At 39.9% G+C, this 13,507-nt stretch overlaps 1 protein-coding gene across 2 annotated transcripts in view; it reads right to left on the bottom strand.

Annotated features, from left to right (window-relative positions):
- The window catches only part of LOC118336597 (ninjurin-2-like), a 29,261-nt gene extending 19,599 nt beyond the window's left edge, over positions 1-9,662 (bottom strand). For both annotated transcript variants that reach the window (XM_035673273.1, XM_035673270.1), the window contains exon 1: positions 9,402-9,662. In XM_035673273.1, the coding sequence (XP_035529166.1) occupies positions 9,402-9,497 (96 nt within the window). In that variant the 5' untranslated portion in view covers positions 9,498-9,662. The remainder of the gene's footprint in view (positions 1-9,401) is intronic.
- Between the last annotated feature and the right edge of the window lie 3,845 nt (positions 9,663-13,507).

Genomic DNA, 13,507 nt, shown 5'->3' with positions numbered 1-13,507 from the left:
AATTCTCTGTGGGTTTGTCAGTACAATTGACTTTTGACTTGATTCAATGTTTATATAAATACATTGATAAGAGCAGCTTTAAAGTTGGATGTTTACATTGTTTATATTGGTTTATCATATATTGTATATCATTAAACTACCTAAATAAACTAATGATAACCACATACAAAGATTTTTATCTCATTAGGACTCATGTTGACCCCTGAGCACACAACAGGCTGGGCGCCATACAACCACATATGAACACATGTTCACAGACATACAATTTACATACGTCAGCTGGACAGTTTATACATACACATGCTTGTGAACCCACATACGGGACTGGCCAGAAACATAAATGTCCGGGACCTTTCCCAGACACACACACTTTGTCTTATCCGATGACCTAACACTTGTGCTGGAGGAAAGGAAAACACAGATAGAGCGAAGTCTGTATTTACCCTTAGATCAGCCCTCAACTGACATAAACACACTCATATACACATACTCCATACTGGCAAGCAGCCTGCTGCATAGCAACACATTTTATCAACAAACACAAGAGGTCAGATTCTGTGTGTGTGTGTGTGTGTGTGTCTCAGTTTGTAGCCAAATTACCTTTTTTTCTCTTGATTTCTACATGCCAAGTTACCTCTTTCTTCCCCCTCTCTTGCTGTGCTTTCTTTCAATTCACAGTCTTTTCTTCCCTCCTGTTTGCCTCTCTTAAAGGGAATAGTTCAACCTTTTGGGGTAACAAGCTTATTTGCTTGCATTATTACTCTTGACTCCAGCTTAACGCACAGACTTGATGCATTATACCCCCACCACACACAGCTTCTAAAGCATTGTATATGTTTATGAGATTGTACATGTTTATGTCTATTTTTATGTGTATGACTTTCCACAGATGTGTGGCCACATGTGTGTAACTGTGTCTATATGTGTTTGGCTGTGATCCAAGCACGGTGCACAGTACACTAGACCTCTGAGTGACAGATTTAAATGAAGTGTGTGGCACCTCAAACCACCACAGTTACATGTAGATGCATTACATTTGCAGTTGAGCAACATTCTGAAAATAAATATACTTTTTACTTCTACATGTGTTTTTATGAGCAGGGTGTGATTACAAAGCTACATGGAAAGTCTGCAAAAAGATAAACTTGGATTTATAATTCTGGTGTGGATTTGTGATTTATGTACGTCTGCGTGTGTGCGTGCATTTGTGAGTTACAGTATTATGAGTTATAGTGTCCTAGCAGGGGAGCCTCAGCACAAGAGAGGGGGTTTCCTGTTCTTTCTTGGCAAATACCACTGGAACAAGTGGATGAGTAACAAATGTGTGACACAACACTGTTGGCCTGAAGCTTCAGCGAGTGATTTATTTCATGTGTAAGGTTTTAAGGATGATCGCTTAGTTAGTTTGACAAATAGTATCTTTAGGAAATACATCACGGCCAGTTGAAAATGAGTCTTTCACTGGTTGAAAAATAACTTTTAAGTCGATGGGGTCAAGATTTTAAATCCTACTCAAGTGGTAGTAAAGGAGCAGATTTGTGCGTCTGCGATGAGAATATTTGTGCTTTATATATCTGCTGTGTTTCACTCTGTGACACATTAATTGTGGGTTTATGAAAGAGACAGAACAGAAGACAGACAGACTGGACTGCGTGTGTGTGATAATCTAATTGTTTATATCTGGTGGGATCTAAAGTTTCGCCTGGTACCACTCATCTTGGCTCTTTTCACACACAATCGCTAAACCTTCTGAAAATCTTTTCACGTTTCTGCACACACAAATAGCAGCCGAACTGAGCTCTTTTCCCGTAAAGCTGTTTCAGATTCAAACCGAGTCAGCTGTCATTTCCCCCCTAAAATGAAAAGAAAACACCCCCCCCAACCAGACAAGGGAAGAAGGGGAAAGAGAGGAATAGAAAAAAATAGAAAGAGGAAAGGGGTAATAAAGAAGAAGAGAGAAGATGGAGAGAAAAGTATGAGGAAGAAGGAAAGAGCTGAAGATAGAACAAAAAACAAAGCAGAGAAAAAGTGGGAGTGAGGATGGAAAGAAAGAAAGAAAGAAAGGGTACATCCACTTTAGAAATGTTCCTTTCAAAATTAGTATAGACACACACATCTATCTTTCTACCACTGATAAGTTTCAAAAGTAGATAGTAAAACCAGGAAAAACCAACACAGCTTTTTAAAAACACGATAAATTACAGAAACACGGGCTTCTGCTTGGCAGTAAAGTGAGAAAAGCCAGTGTGTGAGTGTAGCAGATTGGACAATAAAGGTGTCGGAATTCACGTGTGTTTCTGCTTCTGTTATCAGACTGCTGTGGGAGGAAAAACAGCAAGGATTTGAGGAATAGGCCGGGAATCCAAGTATGTCATTGGGTGTGTTTAATTTGGTGTTTCGGTCTATTCATTAAACCACACCTATTCTCAGATGGTGGCAGTAATATTTTCTTTGTTTGCCAAGAGCCGTTAAAAAAAGACTATAATTGAGTCCAACAGTGACCGCCCATTTCCCATTCATTCACTCGTTTCAGTTTTTGTATGAAGAGCCTGGAACCAAGCCAACGAACTACGAGATGATTCACGACCATTGATACGGAGCAAGATTGGATAATTATTTTGTTTATTTTAAGTGAAGGAACTACTCATCCCATAAACCACTAAGCATGATCCAGTGACTTCCAGCCTAATGACAGTAGCACGCTTATTCTTGAATTTAACCTTTGTCATCATTATAGTGTTTATATTGTTAATTGTAGTTTGTGTAGTGCGTGCGTGTGTAGTGTAACGACATGATTAGTGTGACTTGTGCAATTTCATGTAGAGTCATGTTAGCTAATGTTAGCTACTTTAATAGCCAGCCTGCAAAACTCACCACAGCGCTGTAAGTCTTGTCTTTCAAACTGGCCCTGAAGGAACCCACAAGCTGGCCCTCACAAACACTGACCTGCACTGATTCTCTAAAAAACGAAGCATGGCAGAAAGGGAATGCCTGGATGCTCATAAGGTCATCGATCGTAGAGTTCAATGGTAGTGGTAATTCACTAGCTAAACCTGTTGCAAGGGTGTAAATAAAAGTTTCAAAACAAGGTTGAGATCATAAAGAGTTTGTGGCTTATACAGGAGCACGTACCATCATTTCACAATCTCATAGCCCATGGTGACTCTACCTGGTTACGACAATATGGCTAATAATCAAAATCCTCCATTCAGAATATGTGTGGGATTTTTACTTCCGCAACCTCACTGTTGAGCTCCCTAGAGGAAATTTGAGCCAAAATTTAGACACTCACACCTTGTTTTAATATTTATCTGTATAAAACTGGACATTGCCTCACACAGGTGCTATTCACACTTGGCACAACAGGCTAGAGAAGTAGGCTTGTGAGCCAAAAGGTCAAGGGTTAGATTCCTGGACCAGCAGGATAACTCTTGGCTATTAGATGAAAGGGCAGCACTTGTCTCTTCCCCATTCCCACAACTGAGATGCCTTTTAGCAAGGGCCCTTCCAGGTGTGTAACAATGTATGGGTGAGCTAATCCAAAGTGAACAGCTCTAAACTCTGCCACAATTTTACAAGAATGCTTCGAGGACACACTGGCATCGGATTTCTGCCGGCACATTCTGACTCCCTGATCACGCTAAAGGTCTGCCTTGTCAGCTTTATAAGATGGTAAGGCAAGACCTAACTCCCAAACACAGCTGATTCCACCTATGCAAGACAACTCTGACATTTTTGAGATTTGCACATTAAGTCTTATAAAACACAGTTTAAACCAAAAGAAAAGGATTAAAATCATGAATTGGCCTCAAGCTTGAAAAAAATCTAGATTTGATTTGTTTGGCCCTATTTTTGTGAGTTTTTTTTTCTAAGAACAAGTTAATTTCCTAGCCTTGGAAATAGTTTTCACGCAGTGTTCATCAGGTTGAAAGCTTAAAACAAGCTAGTAAGTGTACTTTGAGCCTGGATTATCTCATGCTTGCCTTTAGGCCAACAGGGACAAGAAGTCCTAAAAGTAGCCTGTCAACAGATTCATCTCCATGTCAACAGAGGAAACTCTATCTGCTAATGATGACAGGTGAAATTAAATCTGATCACAATTCAGTTGGGACAGACTTAAAACATATTCTGATGCCAACTGTGAATTCCAGCCGTTCACAACCGGGAACAATGTGGTTATCTGTACATTATATACTGTACCACAGTATATCTAAACAGGGTCAATATGCTCACTTTATATTTTCGGTTTCTGTCAAAACTTAAAAAGACACGAAACATGTTTACCATAGTTTGGGCATACAAAGCAAATATTACATTACACACCTATTACACAACAACTGTCATTTAAAGATGAGGCTCATTCGGGTCTCGGATGAAAGTTCCTGGAATCACACACACACACGCACACACACACACACACACACACACACACACACACTTTTTCGTACTTTACACCCACACTCAGAATGTGGCATTTGCCATGTAGGGGCCAAGACGGGGTTACACACACACACACACACACACACACACACACGTGTTATCAAAGAGAGGCAGCAATGTATTCTGGGAAGTGAGATAAGTGGGAAGGAGATGAGAGGGACAGTGGTCACTAAGGGACACGCAGCACCAGACACTAAAACAGATGAATAAAAGAAAAAGTCCTCCGGTAAACAAGTTGTTGTTTTGAGAAAAATACAGGAAGAGCAACCCCTGAGAATACAGTTAAATACAGTTGTTGCCATTGTTATGACTAACGTAGCCCTCTTATTTTGATCATCTATTAATATGTGTGTATTATGAGTGACATGTAAGACTGGTGTTAAAGTGACCCTGCCCTTCTGGCATCTCTCTGACAAAGTCATTCAATAGCCAGTTCAGGCTTGTTCACATGCAAGAAATGATTTCTCCAAAATATAACTGCCATGTTTGCAGGGTAGCTTTGCTTTCATCTTTTACTTTGTGCTTCGTGCCCCGCCACTACGACATCAATTTCACGTTCCTTCACAGAACTGCTGGGTGCATTAAGGAGCTGGAACAAGGCTTAATAAGAATTTTATATATGAGGGAAGTCTCAACTACAACTGTAGAAGATAGGACTGTTAAAAACTTACACATGCTACCATCCTGTTAGTAATAGAAAACTGTAGGCCTAAGTTGACATATTTTCAATTAAAATGGCCATTTTAAATCTTTCCAAGGACTCTGAATGCTTTTAAAATGCGAATTTCGCTTTAAGTTCTATTTGAATTCAATTCAATGAGAGTACAAATTTGCACAACTTGAAGAGTGGGTGTGGAGGGAGTTGGTTCTGTGTGAAAGATCATACTGTTTTCTAGTGACTTAACAACATACATCTTCTCAAAGTTTTCACTCTAGTGTCCAAGACAGATTTAAAAACTATACACAGAAAGCATGGAGAACTTTATTTGTTAAAGGTTGACTCTGGTGATATTTTGCATTATTGGCAACAAAACCTGCGTAAAGATTATAGACACCAGATGTCGGGCTATAGTGTCCGCTTTCAGGCTATTTCACATTATTGATTATTAGAAGGACCCTCAAATATATTATATGCAAACAAATATTACAGATAAGTGTTGTTCTCATTTTGTAAAGCACGATTTAACTACTAAGGGACCACCGTCTTCAGCTCTGAAATATGGTTCCAATGCTTAGAAAGGCTGTGTGATTCCTATTAGTTCTGTGTCAGTCCTCCACGCCCTGTTGCTGCGTTCTATACATAGAGAGTGACTTAGAGGTGTAAAGTCTTCACACCATAGAAATAGATTCATCATGGCAGCTTCACACAGACTCTGTGTGAAAACCTCATGAATCCATTTGCAGCAAATTACACGCTTTCCTTTAGACTTGATTTGAAGCTATGTTGAGTGCATTATGCCAGGATGTTGAGAACATCCTGGCATAATGCCATGTTAGGGGGGAAATGGCATGAACTCAGAGACTAAGTGACCTGTTCGAAAATCAAGCAGAGCAAGTACAAATCCATGAGCATCAAACTATACTTAAAGTCCTTGGTGATGGTCCTACAAAGGTTTCATCTCACAGGAGATTATGCAGAGCCAGCTCATATGCCACTAGGACTTAAAGGCTGAGTCCAGACTAACTAACTAAAATATATACCCTAATATACTATATACTAATATACCCAATACTAAGCACCACAAGACATTCAAGGTGGACTATCAGTACCGAGACATGGTACAAATAGATACCAGTTTTTCAGTATCATAAATTGCCAAGATGGCTGTGAACATTGGAATTTTCCTGCTTGTCATCCTCTCCCTCTCCCCCCTTTCTTGACACTCTCAAGCTGTCTCTATCAATTAAAGGCAATAAAAAGCTCCCAAAACTTTTTACAAATGTCTTCATGATTCGTAACAAATCATTCAGTCCAAAAGGCAAGAAAAACCACCAGCATGGTTGTGATTAAAAGTTCACTTTTGTTCTTGGAAACAGCAAAACAACTAGGCAGCCCTAACTGCTGAAGAAGATTATGTGACACCCTTGAAAATCCAGAGCAGCTATTGAGTAAGTAAACGTGTTTTTGTCAACCCAAATGGTTGTTTCTGCTACAAACATACTATAAACTGTTAAAAATCCAGTGTGTAACATTTAGGAGGATCTATTGGCAGAAATTAAATATAATATTCATTGGTATGTTTTTTGTTTTATGTATAAACATCTGAATATAAGAATTGTTCGTTACCTTAGAATAGACCATTTTTAGCTACCGATGACGTGGGTCGCCTTCCATGGCATCCGCCATGTTGAACCGCCATGTTTCTACAGTAGCCCAGAATGAACAAACCAAACACTGGTTGGACGTTTTTGCGCTAGTTTTGCGGCCACTGTATTTCTTCCTACACACTTCACAACCCGTTCCCATTCCCAGGTCAAATACAAATACAGATGGAGCAATGTTAGTTGCAACCTGCAACTTCAACATTAGCTGCCACTGAATCCTACACACTGGTCCTTTAAGAGATCCCATGTGATGCCAACAAGCTTAAAGACTGGCTGCAGTATTATACAAGTATATGAATGAGACGTATGTTTCAAGAGTGGCTATAAATTACCGCTGGAAGTTTCAGATTTAGATTCAGGAAAACCACATCTAATTATATAGCTGGTATTCTAAAGGAGAATATCAGTGTCACAAACTGAACTGCTACACCTGCTGCATCTTCACACCATTAAGTACAGTAGCAACCAGCCATCCATCTGTCTGTTAAAACAACATGGCAAAGGCATATGAGATATCCATAATGTAGTGATGATAGTATCAGTCACAAACTAGCCTGAGTGGGCATTACTTACAGGATGTGTATCATGCTGAGAGAGCGATTTCCTAAACACACATGCCTACTTTAACACCCACACACACGTGCACATACAGACACTCATTTCTGCTTTTCTTGGGATCACACATTTCTCTCTTTACATCCGTCAACATATGATTAAGCCATCGAAGTTTAAATGAATAGTTGTGGCAAGGACTTGGCATCTGTGACTGTAAACATTTACATTCTGAGCCACATGATATGATCAGTACAACCAGCTAGTGGCTGATGGTGGCCAAATGGTGCTATATACGTTCTCAGCTTATCTGCGATCAAGGGAGCAAGACCTCTGCCAGCAGTCATGGTGGTCTTTGTCATCATGCCATCAATCCACGTTAGTCACTTGAATTCTTAGTAATATCTGCCAAAATATGCACCAGGCCTCTGCTTCAGCTACTCTGTGGTTACACTAAACACTAGCGAATACATTAGCAACACTAAAGGCTGTCACCAGATTCATTTATGACAAATTATTCCCGACATTACAGATAAACTGTGCATTGCACAGTATTTTCATAAACAGTAATACTGAATCATATGCAAGTGTGACTCCTACAAACAGGAGAAGGAAATTCAGGGATTGAAAGTGTGTTTGCTTATGTGTGCGTGTTAGTGTGTGATTCCAGTGTAAACTGCTTTCAGTTAAATGAATGAACAGAACCAGCATTCATGAGTGGTAAATTTAGAGGTGGTTAGCAAGCAGGTAAACAAGCTTTTTTTTTTTCACCGCTACATAGATTTCTAAGATGCAACTGTTGCAACTTTAATCCAGTTGACAGGAATTTAAATTATAGATGTAAGATTTCTACTGAGCAACACTGCTATTGGGTAAAGTTCATAACAAAACTGAGAGTGGAATATAGGACTTTTGGATACAAGAAGCTACACACGCAACAATCATATTAAATTATCTAACACATATTAGATACAAAACATATACACAATCTTTAAGTCTGCTTCTTGATCAACAGCAGCAATACAGAATGAATAAAATTTAAAAAAGACGACAAGAAGTCAAGAAGTTTTTGGTTTCCACTGCAGTTTTCCACTGCAACACTTTAAAGATTACTGTGATTATGTGTATTTACTGTGGCTTTAACATGTATACATATGGCCACTCAGCTATTGTACACCTTTTTTCCCACATCTGTTAATGTTTCACTCACTCACTCACTCACACACACACACAAACGGAGAGAGAAAGAGAGAGAGCAAGAGTCTTGAGTAATAGCACTTTGTTTGGAGACTGTGTGGTTAAATATACCAGTAACTGATTCATGAGCAGGAATACTGGTGGCCCTGACACTGATACAGATGATGAATCGCAACAGACATCAGGGTGTGTGCGCGTGTGTGGGTGTCTGTGTGTGTTGGTGAGTCCCTGGTGTTAGGGAGGCTGTCTGCATACCTATAACTGTAATGAGTCAGATGATTATTTGAAGAAAGAAATACTGTTTTGAACAATGCCAAACAAAATTCAACTAAAAAAACATTTGATTATTTAAATATATTTTTAAAAAAAAACTACTGTTAAATATATTTTGAAAAAGGATGTTTGTAAAAGTGTCTTCTTAAAAATAATACATCAGGTCCCCAACCCTGCCTTCACCCATTTTTTGTGGCATTAGTGAGTAGCTGCTCTGTTGACCCGCTGCTGCATTAGAGGACTTTGTTAGCCTTTGCACCCAGGCCCTAATTGATATTTGATGGATGTTGCGATCGTAACTTGGTCTCAGAATAGAGTATAAACGTTTAGCCGAGCCCAGAGAGCCGCACAGCAACCCTCTGATCCCCAGCTCTCACATAGACAGGACATACCACAGCTCTGCGGCAGAGCTAAGACAGGAACAGCGATTCAGTCTCAGATAGACCAGGACTGAGAGACAGGGAGATGAAGGAGTGAAGGGAATAGGGCAAGATAAAGAGGGGAATCATAAACAGACAGAAAGTTTTGTATTCTTTCTTTCTATTTCTGTCCTCTCTGTCTCTCTCCCTCTTTTTTTTTTACACATTTCTTTCTTTCTTTTTGGGTGCACTAACCTGTAGGGGCCCGCTGGCTGGCATGGTGGATCTCAGCGATGTCAGGTCGATGTCTCGGCCCTGCTCCCCTCTCTCAGTCTTCCCAAGTCCCTGCATAATAAGGCCCGTAACAAGCAAGCAACCAAGCACACACACACACTCGCTCACTCGAGTGTTGCCCCCACAGCAGTGAAAATGCTAATGCAAGGATGGCAGTGGTCGTTATGAAAGGAAATGACCCTGGACGCCAGGCACCAAGCACCAGGCAAGGCCAGGGAGGACAGCGGAGGGACAAACAAATGGCTTATTCACCCCATCCTGGTCTCCCTCGCTCTCTCTCTCTCTCTCTCTCTCTCTCACTTTGCACTCGTTCTGTCTCCCTATTCTCCCCCTGTGCCAAATCTCGGTTGTAAATGAACCATCATACTGAATACCAGGCAAATAAAGTGTTAAATTAGTCTTGTCCCTGTCTATGACTCTATTTGACCAACTACTACAAACCAAGTTGGGTCTATTTGTGCTTGTTTGCTCAACAAAAACATTCTGCTGTATTTCTGTTAAGTTAACTGAGGTCAGACGTCTTCTCGTAAAAGCACTGAGGCTCCACTGTTAGCAGTTTACAGCTCGCTAAACCAGGGGACCCCGTAAATGGGGACCAAAGCTACCATGTGCATAGGAGACATGCCAAGTCAAGAGTAATAGAGACAGATATCAGAAAACCAGATGAAAAATGAAGTAAAATCAAAACTATCTGAATGCTGCAAACTTCTAGAGGTGAGTATAGAATGTTTTTTAATTTAGAAATAAGTCAGTGAAGTGCCCCTTTAATATCCATCCATACAGCTGTATCTAGCCAAAGTTTGCAAACATTAGCCACCATAAGCTACTGGTCATCCAAGACCAAGTATGACCGAATCGGCAAAACCCTTTGAGTGTACTGAGTTGAGCAAAAAATGTTATGTGTGAGAGGAAGAATGTGTTATCTCGTCATTCAAAAGTTACGGAGTGTCACTTTAATGTAAAAGGAGATTAGACTGATGTACGTTACGTTTCCCAGAAGCACTGAAAATGTGAAAATAAGAAAATGAATGTACAGGACACAGTAGCCTACAAAAAAATAAAATGTTTTGAAATGAAAAAGAAGGTTTATTAGATTAGATGGTTGAATGGCCTTTTGTGAGACTGAGGAGATGCAGGAATGTGTTGCTGTTGACTTTGAAGAGAGAAAGACGGGAACTGTAGGAGAGAGAGAAAAAAGCTTTACAAAGGCTCTAAGTGGACACAAAAATAACACCCCACCAACAAATACACAAATGAAACACATTTATACATGAATTCTTTGTTTCTCTTTGGCTTTTTCCTCATGCAGCACACACATACACACACACACACACCAGACCACCAACATCGGACAACATGCGCACAAACGTGCAGAAAAGATATGAAGCTTGTCTTTTCTTCTCTCTCTCCTGTTCAAATACAAAGGGGAAGGGTGGTTGTCAACAGTGATTAAACACATTGCTGCAAGCTCATAATCCTAAAAAAAAAAGATGACCTCAATGGCAGGAATTTCATTAGGTTAAGTGTACCTGAACAGAACATCGCGCACACTGTCGGCGCAGCAAACCTTTACCCCACTTTGTAAAGACATGCGTCAAACAATGGAGAAAAAGGGAGCAGTTTATTTTGTAAGCAGGAAGTTGGTGTATCACTTATATTTCCAATTAGTTTTACACTATACGTCTATCTCACTTTATGATATTGCATCCAGGCTTCATGAACTGTTGACAGAACTGAACAGCACTGTAATTAATTTCCTGAGATAAGCATTGTAAAGATTAATACCCATCATCCCTGACGTCTGTTTGAAGCACTCTCCTCTCTAATATGTTCTAAAATACTACCTATAGAGCCTATACAACTCTGGCACAAAGCACAAGCACAAATGTACAGAACAACATGTGTGTGTGTGTGTGTGTGTGTTGGCATTTATTTGGGACACATCTTAAGGGACTGAGCTGTTGTCAGTGTTCTCTCCAATAATGTGTTTGCTGTCTTCAATTTGCAAACGCTGAAGCATCTTCCCCCCTTCACTTCTTTTTTAGTTTTTTCATTTGCATGGACAAGGTTCCAGGAACTCTCCCACTGTCAGCTGACACTGTTTGAGAAGTTATTTTGTTTTTGTGGCTTTCCAGAATTACGCTTCTGCCGTCTTTCAGGGATTTAGGGTTTGTAGCTATTCAGTGGCACATAATGGACCATTTGACGTGCGTGTATTGCTGGACTGTTTGAGCAAGAGATTCCAAGTTGATCCCTAAATGAGAGGTTAAAAACAAACCGGCCTGCCCACAGATTTCTTTCCCTAATCGTTCCTAGAAACTCAAAATTTAACTAGTTATATGGCCAAACCTCTTCAATTTCTGGTTCCTAGAAACACAGAGTCTTTAATTGATTCCAAAGATAGTTTACCTAGAAAGAAAAAATGCTTCGTAGATCATACAGTTATGATAAACAACCTCACTCCCTCTGTGGCAGTTTTGACAGACAGCTGGTTAAGTGAGTCATCCTGCTCAAGAAAAGGTTACTCGGGTTTGTACACGTATGTGAACAGGTACTTTAGGACACCTAAAAGTTCATCAATAGTATTCTTGACTGGTTTTAGCATGTATAGGCCTATGTGAAGGCTATAAAGCCCATACCTGTCATTTGTTTAATCCTCAATAATCTTTTTTTAATCTATATTAAGCCTTCAGCAAATGTGCAATTTGTGGCTATATGAATAAAATGTGACTTGACTTGACTTTAGGGGATTTGTGCCGCTTCTGCTTTTGATGTGGCAGTTTTGCTGGACTGAAAATAAAGTTGTGAGGGGGGTGTTGCGAAACACTACAAAACCTGCTACACAGGCTTTTTTTTTTACAGTATTGTTTCTACTGAATGGGAGCAACTTTCATTTGTGCATAAAAGCTATTAATAGCTCTCCATGCAAGCAGAATTCAGTTGTGATTTGCCTGTGGTCATGCGTTTAAATGCATTAAAAAATTACTTTACATTTTTGAACACCAAGCTGCAGGGGAAAGGTGAAATAACGGGGTTTATATAATAAGTGCAAATGCATGACCTCAATCAAAACCATCGCTGTTTTAAATTTACTGACGCAACAACTTCTAGCATGACACTGCTAATGAGGTGTTAATGAGGTCCACAAGCTGTCTTAACTTTGTTGGGAAAGCAATGGTATTTTGAAAAACACTATTAACTTGCTTTTTAAAGATAAAGGCCTGTAAGTCGCTAACATCTTTTCCTTTCAAAGATAAAGAGACTTTTAATTAAGCAGTTCAAGCTGCAGTGTAGGAGAGACAAGGTTTTATCTCAGTAAATACTTTGAAGCATATGTTTCAGCATGAAACAAAACCTCGCCCCAAAAGTGCAGTTGCCCAATCAATGTTAGCATAATTGCTTTGCTAGTTACAGCTAATACAATCTGTTAGATTATTTGTCATAGCCAGAAAAATCAAAGGTCCCTGGCTAGAAATTAGCAGAGTGCTTTTATCTTCTTCTATTTGAAATTAGGACTGTTTCAAAAAGTAGGTATTTTGAGTGGTAAATCTGCCTCTATCTATCTTTATAAACTGGGTGTGAGAACATAAAGGTTGACAGGCATAGCAACAGTAACTATAGCTGGCGGGGCTTAGCAAACAGTCAATTGAGACTTACTAACAGATTTCAGGCTTTCCTTGGACATGTTGTGAACGACTTGAGACTTGGACCTTTTCCAGAGGACTTGAAATCAGCTATGGTGACACGTGACACTTTGTGTAATGACACTGACAGGGACATATACAATCCTCTGTCTGTCTTTGTCATTCTATCTCTCTGTTGTGCTATCAGTCTTTGTCTCGTTTATTTGTACTCCGGTTGTGTGTCACTCTCTCTCACACACACAAAGATGGGGCTTCAGCAGTTGAGTACCAGGCTGCGCTTACCTCTCGCTTTCTACCTCTGGCTGCATACACACATGCACATACTAACGCACACTAACCCGACAGTGCCAGTCTCTCATTCTGGGGATGATAAAAGGGCCTTTATGCTCCAAGAATTTTCATCATACTGCTGCACGCACACAC

Source organism: Morone saxatilis, unplaced genomic scaffold (genome assembly GCF_004916995.1).
Source record: "Morone saxatilis isolate NCDOM2014 unplaced genomic scaffold, NCSU_SB_2.0 Contig10, whole genome shotgun sequence".
Taxonomy (NCBI): Eukaryota; Metazoa; Chordata; class Actinopteri; family Moronidae; genus Morone; species Morone saxatilis.
Note: the sequence above shows the minus strand (reverse complement) of the source record. Positions and strands in the feature narration are given on the sequence as shown.